At 38.3% G+C, this 11342-nt stretch overlaps 1 protein-coding gene across 2 annotated transcripts; it reads left to right on the top strand.

Moving 5' to 3' along the window:
- The first annotated feature begins 1529 nt into the window (after window positions 1-1529).
- Window positions 1530-9420, top strand: ZNF182 (zinc finger protein 182). 2 transcript variants are annotated; one of them, XM_024760076.1, is made up of 3 exons: window positions 1530-1659; window positions 1974-2066; window positions 6094-9420. In XM_024760076.1, exons 1-3 carry the CDS (start codon window positions 1539-1541, stop codon window positions 7722-7724), a joined length of 1845 nt encoding a protein of 614 aa, XP_024615844.1. In that variant the 5' UTR covers window positions 1530-1538; the 3' UTR covers window positions 7725-9420. The 2 variants fall into 2 exon arrangements, with proteins under 2 accessions (XP_024615844.1, XP_024615843.1); XM_024760075.1 differs by having other exon boundaries at window positions 1537-1659; window positions 1971-2066.
- The last annotated feature ends 1922 nt before the right edge of the window (window positions 9421-11342 follow it).

The raw sequence follows: 11342 nt of genomic DNA, 5'->3' as shown, positions 1-11342 counted from the left end.
GCTGGATTCTTTTGCTCATTAGTACAATTGTGACATTCATCTATGTTGGATATGCAGCTGTAGTTCATTCCTTTTCATTACCACGTAGTATTCCTTTGAAAGATTGTGCCACAATTTACCTACTGTATTTTTGAGGGACATTTGGATTTTTCCCACAACTTAGTATTAGAAATAGTGCTTCTGTGAACATCCTTGTACTTGTTTTCTAGAGCACATGTGCATGATTTTCTCTAAAAGTGTGCACCTAAGAGTAGAATTTCTGGGTCATAGTGTTTGCAAATCATTAACTTTAGTAAATAATGCCAAACTGTTTTCCCAAGCAGTTATACCAGTTTTTAACATTCCTACTAACAGCGTGTGCAAGTTCCCATTTCAACACAATCTTATGGCATTTTATTTATCTATCTATCTATCTATTTATTTATTTTTGCGGTGCGCGGGCCTCTCACTGTTGTGGCCTCTCCCGTTGCGGAGCACAGGCTCCAGACGCGCAGGCTCAGCGGCCATGGCTCACGGGCCCAGCCGCTCCGCGGCATGTGGCATCTTCCCGGACCAGGGCACGAACCCATGTCCCCTGCATCGGCAGGCGGACTCTCAACAACTGCACCACCAGGGAAGCCACTTCTTATGGCATTTTAGTTATATAATTATAATGTTTCTGGTGGGTGCCAAGTGGTGTCTCAATGTGGCTTAAATTTTCATTTACCTGAGTGCTAACAGGGTTGGGTATATTTTCTTATGTTCATAGAACATATGTCCATATGTTTATTTTTTCTTTTTAGTGAAGTATCTATTCACATCTCTTGTCTATTTTTCTGCATTGTTTGTATGTGTCTTTTGATTTGTAGGGGTTATTTTATATGTTCCAGATCAGAACGCTTTATCACTTATGAAAGCTGCTGATAATCTCCCCATCTGTAGGTTGCCTTTACTGCTGTATTTTTAATCTTGTAACATGTATGTCTTTTCCTTTATGAGTAGTGCTTTTCATGTCTTGTTTTTGAATGTTTTACCTACACCAAGCTTATGAAAACATTTTCCTATATTATTTTCCAGACACTTCATCGTGTTACCTTTCACATTAGATTTACAAATTACCTGTAGCAGATTTTTGTATATAGTGAGAGTTAGGGAGTTAAATGTCATTTTTGTCCCCATATAGATATCTGGTAACCCATCCACATTTACTTGAAAATATCATCCTGTCACCACTGTTTTGCAGTTTCAACTTTATCATAACTCAGATGTCCGTACATATTTGGATTATCTTTTTAGTTCTACTGAACTATATGTCTATCCATCTATCCTTGTGCTAATGCCACATTGTCGTAAATATTCTGTTATTTAATGTAATAGTTTCTCTACCATGACTTGTGATTTTTTTTTCCCGCAAAGTAGGTCACTAACTTGATAGGCATCCTGTATTAAATTATCATCATGAACTGGGAACCCAGTCAGAAGTTCCCCTACATTCATTCCATCCTTATCACCCAGTGGTAAGCATATTAGAATAAAAGAATGTGCAATTATAGGGACTCATGACATTTGAGGATGTGGCTGTGGATTTCACCCAGGAGGAGTGGCAATACCTGAACCCTCCACAGAGGAACCTGTACAGAGATGTGATGCTGGAGACCTACAGCAACCTGGTCTCTGTGGGTAAGAATGGCTTCCTCAGGTAATTTTGCTGTTTATGATTATTCTGTCCGATAGAACGCCTTTCCTTTCTCAAGTTTGGAAACTTCCAAGGCCTCTGAACTGATTGAAGAGTTTGTCATTAAATTCCATGGATCAGAGTTCCTTTTCCCCCTTTGCTTTCCTGACAAGGTGTTTGTGAACTCAAAACTCAGGTGAATTGGTTTGACGACCATTGTGTCAAGTGATATATCGCTTGTACTGCCCCAAACTCCACCTTCCTTTTTCTCAGAGGCTCTGAAGACCAAGGAGGTATTGCTGTCATTTCTCATTAGCAGGGCAGCAGGTTACCAAACCAGATCTCATCCTTAAATTGGAGGTAGAAGAGCCATTCCTGCCAGAAGGAAAAATCCCAATTTGGAGCTTTCCAGGTAAGTGGGATTGACTCAGGCTATGGGGACAGGAGGTCCCAGCTTGTCAGTCAGGGGTGAGGACCTGTGAAAGGACTTTCAGGAATATCTCAGGAATGGTTGTTGGAGGACAGGGACATGAACACCTAAGACACCCCCTCCCCTATCCTACACCCACCAGAGCACTCTCCTTAGGTTGGTGCTCACCAATAAGTTTCTGCACAGCTCCATTGCCCTGTATAAAGTTGTCTTGTAAATGACAGTCCCCTGGCCCCACGCCCTGCCACTTCTATCGTTCTTACCTCCCACTGCTCATCTGAAGCAGGCCCAAATGAGTCACAGGCCTAGGCACTAATGCTCTAATTCCAGATTGGGTTACCTGATTCCATCCAGTTTAGACATTCCTATGAGATTTGTTCTCCTAAAGCATCTTGATTCTCTCTTTAACAACAGCTTTATTAAGATATAATTAACATACAATAAAATTCACTCTTTTGAAGTGAAACTCAAAAACTCAGGATGTTTATTATATTCACAGAATATACTGTCTAACCATCACCACTATCTAATTCTAGAACATTATCATCACCCTCCAAAGAAACTCCTATCCTTTATCAGTCACTCTCCATTCCCCAACCCCCATCCCCTGGCAAGCACTAATCTACTTTCTATCTCTATAGTTTTGCCTATTCTGGATATTTCTTATAAATGGAACCATACAAAATGTGGAATTTTATGTCTGGTTTCTTTCATTTGGCATGTTTTCAAGGTTTGTCCATATTGTAGCATGTGTCATCACTTTTTATGGTGGAATGATATTTCATTGTATGGATATTCCACATTTTGTTTATCCATTCATCTGTTGATGGACATTTAGGTTATTTCCACTTTTGGGGTATTATAGATAGTGCTGCTATGAACATTCATGTAGAAGTTTTGAAATGTACATTTTCATTTCTTTTTGAGAACATACATAGGAGTGGAGTTGTTAGACCATGTGATAGCTGTTTGTGTTAACATTTTGTGGAACTGCCAAACTGTGTGAATATCCTGTTCCTCCAAAATTTTTACCCGGTGGTTTTAACGTTCACTGATGATTCTTGCCTGAATCAATTACTAAGATGGTTAGAAAAATGGTGCATTTTCTATCATTCCTTCTACATTTGTAAGTTGGCATTTTTCTGTAAAAAACTTTCCTTTTGTTGATTAGCTGGAATACTTCAATAAAGAGGGATTGCCCTCCATCTATTACAGTTGACCCTTGAACAACACAGGTTTGAACTGTGCAAGTCCACTTATATGTGTTTTTCAATGGTAATGGTACAGTGCTAGATGATCTGCGGTTAGTTAAATCCACGGATGTGGGACCGCAGACTAGGAGGAGAAACTACCTATATGGACGGCCAACTATAAGTTACAATTGGATTTTCAACTGTGCAGAAGGTCATTGCCCCTAACCCCTGCATTGTTCAAGGGTCAACTGTATTTGGTTATATATGAGTTACATGTATTTTTCCATTTCTTTATCAGTTTTCAAAATGAGTTGGTTTTGTAGCATCATTCAAAGCCTAGTATGTCTTTTTGGAGTATCATTTATGGACTTATGGATTTAAACACTTTTATGTTTTGATCCATTGCCTTATCCTTATTATAAATCAAACTGCTCTATCTCTGGCCAGTGGAAACCCCTTCAAGTTGGGTCCCTAGGCTTTGGTAGCTTCCTTGCTTTCTGTTGTTACAAGATGTTCCAGGCTCGTATTATACAGTTCCTTTCTCTGCCCTGGAATCAGCCATTTCTTCAAGGAGCCTTGGTTCTTTTTAGTGGTAAATAATGTTTTGTGACCACAATTTGGATGTTAGGGAATTGTTTCTAGGTCTTTTCATTGACATAGCTGGGAACTACGTAAACAAAGATTTTTAAGAGAAAGACATGTATTCAAATGTATATTTCCAAATCAAATTCTGGACTTAAAGGTTTTTAATTTATTAATCTTACATCTGATGGTAATATTGTTAATATTATTCTGAGATTGCTGAATATGTATAGTGGGTTGAATCAATTGAGGTAATCATGTTGGTGCCATTGAGAATCAAAACTTTTTAGCATGGTTGTTAGGAAATACAGATGAGGAGATATTTATTACTATTAGGGAATCCTTTTATTTTCAATTTTGCTTTATGAGTATATAAAATATTTGCAAAATATTAACTTGGTTCCAAAATCAAACCTAGAAAATAAAATCAAACCTAGAAAACAAGGTATATTCAAAGAAGTCCAGCCTCTTTCCCTCTCCATCCTACTCGCTCTCTTCCTTCCCCCATAGGTAACCATTTGTTAAAATTTAAAGATTTATCCTTCCATTGTTTTTTATAGTATGAGCCTATATTATTTTAAATATATACTTATATATTTGTTTCCTCCTTAGAAAAATGTTAGCCTACTGTGCTTATTTTTATACACCTTCTTTTTTCAGTTAATTCAAGAACATGTTAAATATACTGAGATAGTCCTTACTTCTTTTTATAGTAATGTAATGACTCAATCATAATAGTAGTAGCTGTATTGTAATAGTGGTAGTTGTTATTCTAGTAAACATTTGAAGTGCTGTACATAAACATTACATTTCGGTGGGCACTGTTATAATTCCTGTTTTCCAGGTGTGAAAGTAAGATGCAAATAGATTAGCTAATATGCCTAAGGTCACAGAACATGTAAAAGTCTGATCCAGGATTTGATCCTGGCCTAGAGAACTTATGACCCTAGCCACATGTGCTATGTTGCTTCTTAACCACCTAAGGAGGTCCAGATTCAGTAGATCCTTGGTGGAGCTTGGGTCCCATCGAATGTATTTTGTAAAAGCTTTTCTTATGATTATGATATTCACTCTCAGTTAAGAACTAGTGCTTTACTATGGAAAGAAAGGAAGTCATAGGAAGAGAAGCCACAGCTGCATGATCCCTTTTAAAATTCAGTATTACTCTCAAATGTTGTTATTAAATCTAAGTGGTAATATGACTAGTTATTGTACTCTTCTTACAACTTTTCTGTATGTTTGAAATTTTTCATATAAAATTTTAGGAAAAGGTGAGAAGAAAATTAAACTACAAAAAATAAAAATTCAGTGTATGTGCAAAAAGTACTGTCCAGGATACCATTGGTTTTAAGACACACCACTGAGAAATAAAATTTTCCAGCAATTTATGACGTCATTGATTGTAAGGTGAATCTGGATTCAGAGGTTTTAAAATGTGGAATAATATGCATCTTATAATTGATGAAGTATGGTATATTAAAGGCAAGGCCTTGCAATTTTAACTGTCTAAATGAGTGGTACAGATAACTGACTACTTTAGAAGTTAATGAAAGTTAAAGTTACTGAGGAAGGTCAGATTAAGCTTTTTTGAAAAGACTGAACTGCTTCTTGAAAGTTATCTAGATTCTGAATATAGCAAAATATGGAGGACGGGGCTATGTGAGTGACGGAACACGAGGAAGGGTTTGGAGTTAATAATAGATGGAGTTTTTAGTGGAATTAGTGTAGACAGAAGCAGAAGGTGGTGTTGAAGAACTGTGAATGCAAACTTGGATGAATACAAAGGTGAATCCAAATTGGGCAAGGATATTTAGGTTTCTTTGTTTTTGTAAGGCTAATTATTCTAGATATTTCTCTCATTTACTGAGAATGTGGGTTTCAGGATTGTTGTAAGATTTGAGTCCACAAGTCACAGTGTTGTATTTCTGTCTAGGTGGAAATAATGTAAGTCAGGAACAGTTAAGAGTTCATATGATAAATAAAGGGTGATAATATCTCCAGAGTGATGTAAAAGTAGAGGTAAGAAAGACTGAGATGTTAGGGTAAGATTGTTTTTGGTAACAAAAAGGCTAGCAGGTGGGAGTTTAGTAAAAGAACAGGATTTGATGGCTGTGATTCTCCAGGAACTCATAAAATGAGATATCAGTATCAGCTTTCATATGGCAGGGCATTTCTAAAGAAGGTCCATTCCATAATGTCAAAGTATAAAGACAGTTTATTGTACTCCTTTCTAGAAGAAGCCTGCCAGGTTGATGAACAGTTTGAGAGACAGCATCAGGATGACCAAGATAAATATCTGATGCAAGTTGGATTCCCTGACAGGAAAACAATTACCACCAAGAGTGGCCTTGACTATAATGAATTCGGAAACATACTTCATCTGAATACAAACCTTGTTGCTTCAATACAAAGGCCCCATAAATTTGAGTCATTTGGATATAATATGGTAGATAATTTAGACTTATTTAGTAGAAGCTCTGCAGGAAAGAAGCATGATAATGAATGTGCAAAGTTATTCTTCCATACTGAGTATGAGAAAACAACTCCTGGAGTAAAACCCTATGGATATAAAGAGTGTGGGAAGACCCTCAGGCAAAAGAAAGGTCTTAGTCTACATCAGAGAATTAAAAATGGAGAGAAACCCTTTGAATGTACTGCATGTAGGAAAACCTTCAGCAAGAAGTCACACCTCATTGTGCATTGGAGGACTCATACAGGAGAGAAACCCTTTGGATGTACAGAATGTGGAAAAGCCTTTAGCCAAAAATCTCAGCTCATTATACACCTGAGAACTCATACAGGAGAGAGACCCTTTGAGTGTCCAGAATGTGGAAAAGCCTTCAGAGAAAAGTCAACTGTCATTATACATTACAGGACTCATACAGGAGAGAAACCTTATGAATGTAATGAATGTGGAAAAGCCTTCACTCAGAAGTCAAACCTCATTGTCCATCAGAAAACCCACACAGGAGAAAAAACTTATGAATGCACCAAATGTGGGGAATCTTTCATACAGAAGCTTGATCTAATTATACATCATAGTACTCATACAGGAAAGAAACCCCATGAATGTAATGAGTGTAAGAAAACTTTCAGTGATAAGTCAACTCTCATTATACATCAAAGAACTCATACGGGAGAGAAACCTCATAAATGTACGGAATGTGGGAAGTCTTTCAACGAGAAGTCAACCCTCATTGTGCATCAGCGAACTCATACAGGAGAGAAACCCTATGAATGTGATGTGTGTGGGAAAACCTTCACCCAAAAGTCAAACCTTGGTGTACATCAAAGAACTCATTCAGGAGAGAAACCCTTTGAATGTAATGAATGTGAGAAAGCATTCTCTCAGAAATCCTATCTCATGCTACACCAGAGAGGTCACACAGGAGAGAAGCCCTATGAATGCAATGAATGTGAAAAAGCATTTTCCCAGAAGTCATATCTCATTATACATCAAAGAACGCATACGGAAGAAAAACCCTATAAATGTAATGAATGTGGCAAAGCCTTCAGAGAAAAGTCGAAGCTCATTATACATCAGAGAATCCATACAGGAGAGAAGCCCTATGAATGTCCTGTATGTTGGAAAGCTTTCAGCCAGAAGTCACAGCTCATAATACATCAGCGAACACACACAGGAGAGAAACCCTATGCGTGCACTGAGTGTGGCAAAGCCTTCAGAGAAAAATCAACATTCACTGTACATCAGAGAACTCATACGGGAGAGAAACCCTATAAGTGTACAGAATGTGGGAAAGCCTTTACTCAAAAGTCAAATCTTATTGTACATCAGAGAACACATACAGGAAAGAAAGCCCATGGGAAAGGCCATACCCGGAAGTCTAAGCTCATTGCACATTAGAGAGTCAACAATGCAGTTATCTTCACTGAAGGAAAGTTTTGTCAGTTTAAGTAAACATTTTAAAAGTATGTTCTGACTTCTGGTTTAAATGTGGGGAGTAAAGTCAGCCTTTTTTTCTTTCCATCTCAGTCTTCGCCCAAAACTACTAGGATAAAAAGAAGTGGACGTGTAATCTCTGTATCTGACAAAATTAGGAGATCGCTGAAACCCTGATGAGAGGGCTGCCAGAGGCAGAGGAAATCAAGCACCAGTGCAAGGAGATTTCAAAGGCTAGAGAGGAGTGGTCAAGGCTGCAGATGTGAGATAGCACTGGTAAGGACTGTTAGCCAAGTTTTAGGCTGAGTGCAAGACCAAATAGATACATAACAATGGTAACAGAGAGCATGGGCAGGTGGGACGTTTCCTAGACCCATTTGGAGTCTCAGGAGAGACAGGCAGGGGCCTCAACAAAGAATTACTCAGACAAGCCATATTTGCAGAAAGTAGTCTATACTCATGAGAGGAGCAGTTGGCAGGGGCTGGGGAAAGAGAAGGGAGTGTTCTTGTGAAGAACCCAACAGCTGCCCCTATTTACTGACTCTGGAAAGTCAAGTCTGAAAAACCTACCAAATGCAAAAGTAATTCCAGTTAGAAAAACTCTGATCTGCCTAGAATGTGGCCCCATTTCTTCCCTTACATGAACTTCCAGCAAACAACAAGTCCAGGAAAAACTCTTATTCAATGAGGAAATGATTCCAAGGCAGTCAAAACCATAAATGTACATGGCTTTTGAGCCAGCAATTCCACTTCCAGGAATGTATATACTTATGCATGTACAAAATGATGAACACACAGAGGTATTCAGTGATGCACTGTTTGTGAAAACAAAAGATTGGAAGCTTTCCACATGGCTCCTGAAATCATGGAATGTTCGCACAGCCACCTTTTAGGTAGACAAAAAAAAAAATGGATAAAGTGAACTTGGACAACATTTGTGTAGTGATGTGGGATGACCTCCAATGTACATTATTAGAAAAGCAAGGTGCAGGATACTGAGGATAATATGCTACCATTTGTAAGTAAAAAGGAGAACGAATGGTGAATACATAATTGAGTGTATATGCATAAACTATCTCTGGAAAGATATACGAGAAGCTGGGAACCCTGATTACCTCTGGGAAAGGGAAGGGGAAGTGGGTGGCTGGAGGGAAGGAATGGGAGGGAGACAACTGTATATCCTTTCAGAACTTTTGAAAATTGTACTATGTGGATGTACTACCTTTTCAAAAAATAAAACTTTTTAAAAAGCATATTTTCTATTACTATTCTAATGAAGTCAGATTCTAGATGCAGGATTTCATAACATTTAGTATAGATATGCTCAATGTGGAGTTTAATTTTTTTAGAGTGAGTAAATTGAATTATCAGTCAGACAAAACAGATATCCAGCCAGTTCCAAAGGCACACAAGCATTGCTTTCTTGAGGTTGCCAAATAAAGTGATTCTAAGGTCAGCTGGGACTGCATTATGTAAATCTACAATAATTGAGACTGGAACACATTTCTTATTTAGTATGCACAGTGACATCTGTGAAAATATCCTGTACTAAAGCCTGCCAATGCCTTTCTATATCTTAAAATGATTTAAATTACTTCATTCATGCATGTGTATGTATTCTTTTTACAAGAGATATAAAGCATAAATCCACAGAGAGGTTGAATAACTTGCCCCCCAAATCACACCTCTGCTGGTGACAACATTTTCCAAGGTGAGAGACAGATTGAAAGCCATGATCTTACTGGATACAGCCAATGTCCATGTAATAGCACTTTTGCTCCAGAAGGAGAGGTCCCACTGTATGGTGACCATATTTGTGGCCCTCACCCTATTGTGGTTTTTCACTGAGGCCATCTCTGTGGTGGAATCAAGCTTAGTAGATGCAAACTATTACATTGAGAATGGATAAACAGCAAGGTCTTACTGTATAGCACAGGGAACTGTATTCAATATCCTGTGATACACCATAATGGAAAAGAATATGAAAAAGAATGTATATATGTATAACTGAATCACTTTGCTGTATAGCAGAAATTAACATGACATTGTACATCAACTATACTTCAATAAAATTAAAAAACAAAAGAAACATTTCATCCTCCTGCTGGTAGAGAATATTCCTGGGGTTTCAGGCCCATCAAAGGTCACCCTTAAGTGGGATGGGGATGGGCGGTCAGATCTGCCATTTCAGGTTGATCTTGGACTCCTGCTTCCTGGGGCCCAGATGGCAGTCTGATGTGATGGGCCATGTGTGTAAGCAGAGGTGAGTGAGGCAGGGACCCAGAGGGGAAGGGGTGGAAATCTCCAGCAATAGATGTGAATAGCAAAGTGGATCTGGGGGTCATCATTGATAAGAAAGTAGTAGTTAGAGAAAAAAATGTGTCTTTGTGGCATTTTACAGCTGCTGTATGAATTTAGGAGAAATAGTATTTCCTGTTAACTTGCAATTGTCTTTATCTGTACCTGTTATGCAGTGCTGCCTTTTTCTTTCTCACTCTGAGCTGATTTTCACTCTTTCTGTCCCAGAGAAGTTTTTACTCTTCACTACCCATTTTGGCCAAGGGCAGGTGAGTTCAACTATAGAATATTATTCTGGAAAATTCACATCTTCACCATTGTCTGGGTTACATTAATCTAAAGATGGTTTGGAGAACGTAATCTGTAGTTGGACAAATGTCCATTCTTCACATTCCTTCAAAAGCACCTTAGTGTTGCATCATCAGAAAGGACAGTGGCTGCACAGTAGCATTTAGGACCCTGGAGGTCCCACATTTAAACACTGTAACACGAATACTAGGGGAATGATTATACTAAGATTGTGTAGTACACTCCTAAATCAAGAGCCAAGTTTACCCAAGTAAAGGAAAAGAGCAGATCCCATTCCTAATCTGAAGAGTATGCAGAAGCAGATATTGGTGGACTAGCAAAAATATCAGATACATTGATTTGCTTGTTTGTTTCTCTGATATTTTTAGTAATGTTAAAGATCCCAGAGAACCTATTGGAATATAGGTACAACATTCTTCCACCTTGAGAGGCCAATATTATATCTAGAGTGGCTGTATGCTCAACCACTGCTTGTCTGATTTCATGAACCTCTCCTGCAAGGAGTTCTATAGCCTTAGTGACCTCGTCTAGTTTTCCTGCTGTTCTCTGAACAATAGTATATAGAATTTCACCCACTTTTCTGGCCTCTTACGAAGTGTGGAAAGAAGAGATTTGGTGACAGAAAAAGGCAGTCCAAAATTCCTCTTGAGTAAAGTCTTTGGACTCAAATCAAGGTCCAGTCTCTCTCCTTCTGGAATCAAATTATCTAAAGACTTCTTTCTCTGAAAAGGAAACTTATTGAAGCAAAAGAAACTCTGGGTGATATTAGGGGCTCTTTTGAAGGTAGGCATTAATTTACCAAGATAACAGATGCTGTGCAATTTGCAGTTAATAGTAGGCATTTATGTCACAAATCCAATACAGTTCTGTCAGGGGCCACCAACTGATCTGTCTTTGGTCAAGATAACCCCTATGGGGTTGTCAAATGGTATTGTAATGTTTTGCAGCATTTGACAAGAGTGGTCCCATGCCAAG

Source organism: Neophocaena asiaeorientalis, unplaced genomic scaffold, assembly GCF_003031525.2.
Source record: "Neophocaena asiaeorientalis asiaeorientalis breed wild unplaced genomic scaffold, Neophocaena_asiaeorientalis_V1.1 scaffold1755, whole genome shotgun sequence".
In the NCBI taxonomy this organism is placed as follows: Eukaryota; Metazoa; Chordata; class Mammalia; order Artiodactyla; family Phocoenidae; genus Neophocaena; species Neophocaena asiaeorientalis.
Note: the sequence above shows the minus strand (reverse complement) of the source record. Positions and strands in the feature narration are given on the sequence as shown.

Bases quoted from the DNA above. Each gene is read 5' to 3' on its own strand.
- ZNF182 (XM_024760075.1), top strand. From the start codon at position 1,539: ATGACATTTGAGGATGTGGCTGTGGATTTCACCCAGGAGGAGTGGCAA. The intron at 1,660-1,970 runs GTAAGAATGGCT...ATTTCTCATTAG, and splicing joins CAGCAACCTGGTCTCTGTGG to CAGGGCAGCAGGTTACCAAA. The intron at 2,067-6,093 runs GTAAGTGGGATT...ACTCCTTTCTAG, and splicing joins CCCAATTTGGAGCTTTCCAG to AAGAAGCCTGCCAGGTTGAT.